Genomic DNA, 9331 nt, shown 5'->3' on the forward strand with positions numbered 1-9331 from the left:
ACCTTTGGATTAGCCAAATTCATTTAAGAGAAATTTTGTTGACAGAAACTTTGCGTGTGTGTATGTGTGTGTGCTAAGGGAAAGGGTGCACTGGATGGCACTGCTCCATCACTATTCAATGGTGCACCCTCAGATTTAGAAAATAGTTTACAAAAGTCTTCCTGCAATACAAATTAGTGCCCACTCAGAATATTCTGAAGCATCTCCAAGCACCAAAATCTGGCAATGGGCCTGTGTCTGTGTATCAACCTTTTGCTTTCTTTCTGTGGCCTTCCTTCCTTTTTTCCCTCTTTTATACACTCACTATTTTTCTCACTCTCCATGTCCTTCACTGTTTCTTTCTTTTCTTCTAGTTATGGACTACCATCTGAAATGTTTAGATACTCTCTCTATTGAGACATTAAACTAATACCATATTTGTCCTGCTGTGTTCTTCCTGTGTCTTTAATATTTATTGTCTTTCTATTATATATATATATATGAATTAGAAGTAGCTCAAGGTATATAAACAAAGTTGAACACACATACATGAGGTTGTTAGTGCATCGGGTGGCTGCATTTTTAGCCATAAGGGAAAAGGGCATTGAGAATATTTTCTCTTATGCCTAAAAACACAGCTGCCCCAACAAACTAACAACACACACACCTTGTGTATGTGTGTTCAACTTAGTTTATATGTGTATATATATCATCATCATCATCATCGTTTAACGTCCGCTTTCCATGCTAGCATGGGTTGGACGATTTGACTGAGGACTGGTGAAACCGGATGGCAACACCAGGCTCCAGTCTGATTTGGCAGAGTTTCTACAGCTGGATGCCCTTCCTAACGCCAACCACTCAGAGAGTGTAGTGGGTGCTTTTACGTGTCACCCGCACGAAAACGGCCACGCTCGAAATGGTGTCTTTTATGTGCCACCCGCACAAGCCAGTCCAGGGGCACTGGCAACGATCTCGCTCGAAAATCCTACAGGAGCCAGTCAGGCGGTACTGGCAACGGCCACGCTCAAAATGGTGCATCTCATGTGCCACCCGCACAAGAACCAGTCCAGGGGCACTGGCAACGATCTTACTTGGCTTGCCGGGTCTTCTCACGCACAGCCCATTTCCAAAGGTCTCGGTCCGTAGTCATCGCCTCGGTGAGGCCCAATGTACGAAGGTCTTGCCTCACCACCTCAGCCCAGGTCTTCCTGGGCCTACCTCTTCCACGGGTTCCCTCAACTGTTAGGGTGTGGCACTTTTTCACGCAGCTATCCTCCTCCATTCTCACCACATGTCCATACCAGCGCAATCGTCTCTCTTGCACGCCACAACTGATGCTTCTAATGTTCAGCTTTTCTCTCAAGATACTTACACTCTGACGGGTATTCACATTGACATTACACATCCAACGGAGCATACTGGCTTCATTCCTTGCGAGCTTACGTATGTCCTCAGCAGTTACAGCCCATGTTTCACTGCCATGTAGCATGGTTGTTCGTACGCATGCGTCATACAGTCTGCCTTTTACTCTGAGTGAGAGTCCCTTTGTCGCCAGCAGGGGTAAGAGCTCTCTAAACTTTGCCCAGGCTATTCTTAATATATATATATATATATATATATATATATATATATATATATATATATATATACGTAAGTTGTCTAAAAGTCCATAAGTCAGTCAAAAGATGCACTTGTATATCTGTCAATAGATATCTTCAAGCAAAGAGATTTTTTGTGCTGCCGCCTCATACTGTAATGAGGCTCTGGCTGCCAGTGGTTTCAAGGATAGGATTAGTTACATGCCTGAACCTAACCCCTCCAAGAGAAAGTGATACCCAAAAGTGTTGTGGTTCACACAGCCCTTCTCTTTAAATGTTAAAATCCGAGTAGGTAAGATTTTTCTTCGCTTAGTTGATAAGCACTTCCTCTGTAAAAATAGATTGAACAAAATATTCAATAGGTATACTCTGAGAATGTAAAAAAGATTTTAGTAAGTAGGCCCACACCTGAGACAGAGGCAGGATGCTCATGTAGGGGTAACACAACATGTCCACTGAACAGCCACTATAACATGGAGACTGTCGTACATGAGGCAGAGGTAACAGCTATAAGACTAAATGGGCCACCAAACATGCAAAAGTATGTAGGAGCAACTGAAGGCCCCTTCAGAACCCACTTTAACAACCACAAGTCCCCCTTTAACATCCCAGAGAGACACAATGCCACCACCCTGGCCAAGCACATTTGGTCTTTGAAAGAAAGTGCTACGAAGTACAACATAAAGTGGAAGATACTGCAGAAATGTAAACCATATCTCAATAGCAGCAGGAAGTACAAGTTATGCCTGCTGAGAAAAGAGCGATATTAAAGAGCAACCAGGCATTTACCTGAATAGCAGAGGTGAAGTGTTTAATCCTTTCCCACATGAAAGGGAGTACATCCTATCATACCTGCGTGCCTCATCATGCCTACAGTCACCAGTCCCCCAGCCTCGGCTCTCCACTAGTACTCTGGAGTCCAGCAAAGAGTTTGACCAGAGCATTCACCAATGCACCCACATACAAATATGCATGCCCCAACATGGCAGACACCTACCAAATAGGCCGTTTCCCACCAACTCCAATATAAACTCCCTCACACATTGTACTCCTACACACACTGCAGGCACACATAAAGTACCCACAGCCTTAACCAATACAGAAAGAAAACACAGCAATGGATGCCTACACTCCCTGTGAAAGTGATACATACAGTACTACTACATATATCCCTTTTTCATAAGAACACCAACCTAAAAGACACACACAATTCCCACAAACACTTCATGATAGCTCTTACCGACTTACAGCATAACCAACCCAGTGGCGATGTCTCGGTACCAAGGGACATAACTCTTAACAAAATCCCCTACCTGATTCGTTTCATCATCTTTTCACAGCAACCGTAAACCAGATGTGTCCTTTCACCTCCAATAATAGAGCAGTCGCCAGATTTCATTCAATATCGGCTCCCTCTGATCTTACCAATTGGTAAGATTAGCCGTGATAGATATATAATACTATACACTTTGGATGTTTTTCTCCTTGTCTCCGTATTCTTTCTGTTGAAGAGCGTAGCTCGAAACGTCAAAGACTTTCCGTATTCCCGAGCGTCATACTAATATATACTTTTGTTATTTACACCACCTGTCCTCGTCTGTTGTTATTATTTGTATATTCTCCCATATATATATATATATATATATATATATATATATACATACAGACATTCATACAGAGAGAGAGAGAGAACCATCTGTGTATCATACTTAATATTAATACATTATTAAAAGGCAAATTTACTATGACATTCATCAATAAATAACATCTCTTAAGGACATGCTATGCTTAAAAACAGTATACATCTGAGGAAAATGAAAATTGTACTAGCATAAGTTAGAGAGAATGTCAGATGCATTCAACTTCTTTAGACTTTGTCAATGGCATGTATTCACAGCCAACCACAAGCTTAGACAAGATTTGTTACCTCCAACATATATAGGAAAACAGTGAAACATATTCACTGATATTGTAAATAGCCATGCAGCTGAATAAAAATTTCTTATATCCAATAGAGTAATATTAAATTAAAATATTCATCTATGTGTCATATTTAATGTAAATACATTGCTGTAAGGCAAATTTACTGTGGTGTTTCAATGAAGTACTTACATTAAATGTGATACATAGATGACTGTTTTAATTTAATACTGTTCTTATTGCATATAACACATTTTAATTCAACTAAGCACCTGTTATATAGGTGCTACAGTTAACCTTGTAAAGCAATGCATCTTTATTCATGGGCTTTTCTTCCTCAACCTTAGACTTAGGTTCTCAACTTCACTTACAGAATATATCCATCATTTAGCTGAGTGTAAGACTAATTGTAGATTGAAATAGTCAGTAGTGGGATATGCCACTTGTCCCTTCCATCGTGGGAAAGGAACTGCTTTGCAAGCTGTTAAGGTGACTCCAGTAGTGCTGGTGTCATGAGAAGTACTCATTAAGCTGTGAGTCGGTCATGGACAAACTAGCCCACAAGACTTTCTGAATGTCATGCCTAAATTAAAAATTGCCTCAAATATTTTTAGTAGTATAGCCCACCTGATGATGAACCATATCTCATGTAAATCATTTCTCAAAAAGGATGACTTTCCTATAACTAATTCTTACCTAGTTTTCAAGTGAAGTATCTCTTATATAATTTCCACGTGGCTTTAAAAATATGAAACAAATGAATGATATGCTAACAGGAGAACTGGCAATAACATACATGCACTCACACTCACACATGTATATTTACATGCATATGTAAAGTGTCATGTAAAAAGCATTAGTGTGGGCGCTGGTGCTACATAAAAAACACTAGTGCCACATAAGCACTAGTAATGGTATCATGTAAAAAGCACCCAGTACACTGTGGAGTGGTTGGCATTAAGAAGGGCATCCAGCCATAGAAACCAAGTATAAATGTAAGAAAAGCAAAGTTTGAAGGAAATATTAACCATTTTTCTTACTTTCTAAAGGTAAGCAAATAGGAAATAACTGTTGCTACCCAGGATAAAAATCATGTTTAAATATAAATAAGCACAAGGTCTGAAATTTTGAGCAGGTGGGGTAGTTGATTACATTGAGCCCAGTGCTCCACTGGTACTTATTTTACCAACCCTGGGAAGATGAAAGGCAAAGTTGACCTTGATGGCATTTAAACTCAGAACACAATGTCAGAAGAAATACTGCTAAGCACTTTAAGCAGCATGCTAACGATTCTGCCAGTTCACCACCTTAATTACTTTTGATAATAAATCTTTTTTTAATTATACAAAGAAATAAATAATAATCCTTTCTACTAAAGGCACAAGGGCTGAAATTTGTGGGTGGGGACTAGTCGATTATATCAACCCCTGTATGTAACTGATACTTATTTCATTGACCCTGGAAGGATGAAAGGCAAAGTTGACCTTAGTGGAATTTGAACTTGGAACGTAAAGAGAAAGATGAAATGCCGCTAAGCATTTTGCCTGCCGTGCTAGCGATTCTACCAGCTTGCTACCTTATAAGAAATAAATAATTATGATTTCTTTTCTGAAGGCAAAATTATTATAGTTTATTACATCAACCCCATTACTGTACATTATAGCATTCATTTTAGCCCTATCATGGAAATGAAAGGTTAAAACATTCCTAGTGGGTTTTGAATTTCGAACCAATAAGGAAAATTTTAAAAAATTGCTATCATCTATTCTAAATTTTCTTCATTGAAATGCTAGATAAGAAAAGGCTTGGTACATGGACTGGGCAGTTCTTCTCCAAGCGCAGAACTTTGCTATAAATTACAGTCCTTTGTCATTTCCTTTCTGAAGTTCAGTCTCTTGTAACTGGACCTCACAGTCACTTCATCCTATGTCATCCAAGGCCTCATTTTTTTATAGAACAGGTCAACAAGCTGACAGAATTGTTAGCATACCAGGCTAGATGCTTAGTGACATTTCATCCATCTTTACATTCTGAGTTCAAATTCTTCTGAGGTCAACTTTGCCTTTCATCCTTTTGAAGTCAATAAAATGAGTACCAGTTGAGAACTGGGGTTGATGTAATCAACTTACCACCTCCCCTGAAATTGCTGACCTTGTACTAAAATTTGAAACCATTCTTGATTAAAAATTTTACATTATTCTCTATGGCGAAAATGTTAAATTACACTACCATTTCATGGGTCGTGTATTTAATTAATCCCACTACATCCATTTCATTGTTTCAGAGGCATGACACTTAACCTTCTTATGGTTCATGCTTCTTGCAGAAGGCAACAAAAGCCACCCAAATTTATAGCCCCTCCCCATCACTTTATATATTTTTCAGCATTTAAAATACTTCATCTACTCCATCTCTGTAAAATGGGGTTACCCTGATATGTATATACTTTAATCTTTACTTCATTATAATTAATTTGTCATTTTTTTTTTTTCAGATTTAGTTAATCAATAACTTCTTGATTCTAATTTTGTTTTAATCTGCAGCTGCATACTATCTGTTTAATCCTCCGAAAAAGCAATCTTTCTATCTGAATATTGACACCAAGTGGATTTAAAGAAATCAGAACAGAAAGAGAAGAAAAGAACTGACACACACAAAAAAAAATTCAAAGAGAAAACTAGAGAGAGTGGGGAGGGGAGAGAGGAGAGAGAAATAGGGACAAAAAAAAAAGAGAGTTAATAATTATTAAATATCATAACAGCAGGTTATGAAGGGTTTCATGGAATTTCGACAGCTGGATGTTTGTTCTAAAGATAAGGTTTGTTTTTCTTTACCGTGAAAGTACAGCCTAGTCTTCTGGAGAACATTATTTCCAATATATTTACAGGCAAAAGTTTGGTAAAAATCTAAGAAATATATGTTTTATCATTTTATAAAAACATTACTTCCAACATATGTATATTGTGCATTTGCATGTGTTTTATTGTGTATGTGTGTGTGTGAGAGTGTTTATAAGTGTATGCTTCTGTATATACTGTGTCTAGTACATGCATGATCAAGTACTTAAAAGTTTTGCTTTGCAATTATGATGTCAGATTTAATCCCACTGCATAACATCATGGATAAGTGTCTTCTTCCATAATCTTGGATCAACCTAATCGCTATGTGTCCAATTAGGTGAACAGAAATTGTATGAGGGCTCATAGGATGTACTGCATTGGTAATTCAAAAGCCAACTTTGTTATACCCCTTGTCATGCTGATTCTGTCTGAGAATAAGATTAAGAATACACATGTCAGTAGGATACTTAGCCACTTGTGTGTGAATACAATGAACTTGTACATTATTTACATTTGACAGATATTTGTCTTCATCTTATTTGTTGTTAGCACAACGTTTCAGCTGATATATCCTCCGGCCTTCATCAGGTATCTTGGGGATATTTTGAACCTGGGTTCTCATTCCTAAGGTATTTTTCAATGTTATTATTATTATTATTATTATTATTATTATTATTATTATTATTATTGTTATTCAGGTCACTGCCTGGAATCGAACTTGGAATCTTGGGGTTAGTAGCCTGTGCTCTTAAGCACTACGCCATATGCCAAGACACTTGATGAAGGCTGGAGGGTATATCAGCCGAAATGTTGTGTTGACAACAAACAATATGAGGACAAATATCCTTCAAATGGAAATAATGTAAATAATGTACATAATTCCTCATCTCTTAAATATAGAACTGAATGAACTTGTAGTTCAGTTGATTGAACAAATGGAATTCTCATTTACTTTTTTACTTATTTGGATCTCTATGTGTTTTATGTGTGTATTGTGTTGTTCTTTAGTTTGAAGTCAATCTTGATCAAGCAAACTTATTGTTTAGTGTGCATGGTCATTTGTGTGTGTGTGTGTGTGTGTGTGCGCGCACGCACATAAATACATGTGTTTGTATATAACTGTAATATGTACAGATTTATGTGTGAATGTGCATGTGGATCCAGAAACGTGACTGTCAAATTGTGATGTGAATATTGCTATGTTTTATGTTGTTAATGGCTGTGCTTGCTGTGTGTGCATGTGTAGGAGATCTTAAAGAAAAACAAATGGTAGACAGAGACCAAAGGAGTGTAGAAATGGAGAAAAAAAAAACATTGTTCTCTCTGCAAAGCCAAGAGTTAGTGAATCTGTTGTGTAAAGCCAGCCAAACACTGAGATCTATTCAGTGATCTGTAGAGCAGAAAAGGTAAAAAAAAAGAAGATCTGGGTTCCATGCCTGATGTCAGGAAGAAGTTACATGAATCAGTTGGTTAATAAGTAGCTGGTTTAATTGATATACAAGGTGTTACTGAAGGAGAATTTTAAGTAGTAGATGATGCTGATAGAGCTGCCAGTAAAGGAATCATAAGTGTGGATTATGTGGTGGTTGGGTTGACTGGTTTTTGCCTTTTTGTTGAGGCCATGCTGGGACAGCACCTTGGCATCTATTTCAGTTTAAGACCGAGTATTTGAGAGAGTCTGACACATGCTCTCATCTGGTTCTCCTATGGTTGCAGGTTCATCAAAAATTGTGAAATTGTAGTTGTGGCAGATACTAGTGCTGGTGGCACTTAAAAACACCCATTACACACTCAGTGATTGGCGTAAGGAAGAGCATCCAGCCGTAGAAACCATGCCAAATCAGACTGGAGTCTGGTGCAGCCCCTCAGCTTATCAGCCCTAGTCAAACTGTCTAATCCATGCCAGCATGGACAACGGATGTTAAATGATGATGATGATGATATATGTATATATATATAAAAAGGAATACAAAAAATGGGACAAGAATGCAAAACATCCAGACAGATGATACAAAAGAGGGACAACAAAACATCTAGACAGATGATACAAAAAAGGGACAAGTAAAAACAAGGACAGGTCATTCGGAGTTTTCTTTCCAGATTATCTTTGCAATTTCAGCTGGTTATATCAATAAAAAAAGGTAAATAATATCAATATCTTAACAAATTTTAAGAAATACATACAATGAAGTGAGATGACACTGTTATGTTGAGAATTAAATGTCAATAAAAAAACATTAATTAATATCAATATTTTAGAAAGATGAAAAACGTTCAGCAGATTACTTGTACTGGATGTAATGGAGACAATCAATTTCTGAAAGTTACTTCACAAAGAGTTACCTACCTTCTCCACATAACCCAGGAAAAAGCGTTTTGTGCTCCCAGAGGGCCAGTTACTCATTATGTGAAAAATTTTAAGAGCCTAAAACCATATATATATATATATATATATATATATATATATATATATATACACACACATAAGTATGTATGTGTGTGGCTCTATGGTAAGAAGTTTGCTTTTCAACCACATGGTTCCAGGTTTAATCCCACTGTGTTGTACCTTGGGCAAGTGTCTTCTGCAGCCCTGGGCAGACCAAAGCCTTGTGAGTGGATTTGGTAGATGGAAACTGAAAGAAGCCTATTGTATATATGTGTGTGTGTATATAATGATCATGAACTTATTGCACACAGTGCTCAGGTGCACTACAACTCATCAGAAAAAGTAATCAAAACTGTATGAATAGTACATAAAATATGCACAGTAAGTGAAAAATGAATAAGTCATTGAGAAAAAGTGGGATGCATCAGATGTACTGTTGTTGAATTCCAGGAAGCATGGAAGTTTTAAAGGATGTGGTGTCCCAGCAGCTAACAACTGATGCAAATAATTCATTTCATGCTTCAACAGTTATGTGTAAAAATCTGTTTCCAAAAGTCATGGGTGCCTTATTGTTTTTTGATTTTGCAAGCATATCCATGAGTATT

The 9331-nt window shown here is 37.5% G+C and overlaps 1 protein-coding gene across 2 annotated transcripts in view; it reads left to right on the forward strand.

The window, feature by feature from the left end:
- Nucleotides 1-6455, forward strand: part of LOC106881804 (O(6)-methylguanine-induced apoptosis 2) — a 64823-nt gene extending 58368 nt beyond the window's left edge. The window contains exon 9 of one of the 2 annotated variants that reach the window (XM_014932318.3): nt 6044-6455. In XM_014932318.3, the coding sequence (XP_014787804.1) occupies nt 6044-6114 (71 nt within the window). In that variant the 3' untranslated portion in view covers nt 6115-6455. Of the gene's footprint in view, nt 1-353; nt 425-6043 lie in introns of those variants that run through there. The other variant, XM_014932319.2, reaches the window with a different exon arrangement.
- Nucleotides 6456-9331: the final 2876 nt, after the last annotated feature.

The sequence above is a fragment of the Octopus bimaculoides genome, chromosome 4 (genome assembly GCF_046866305.1).
Source record: "Octopus bimaculoides isolate indiv1 chromosome 4, ASM4686630v1, whole genome shotgun sequence".
Taxonomy (NCBI): domain Eukaryota; kingdom Metazoa; phylum Mollusca; class Cephalopoda; order Octopoda; family Octopodidae; genus Octopus; species Octopus bimaculoides.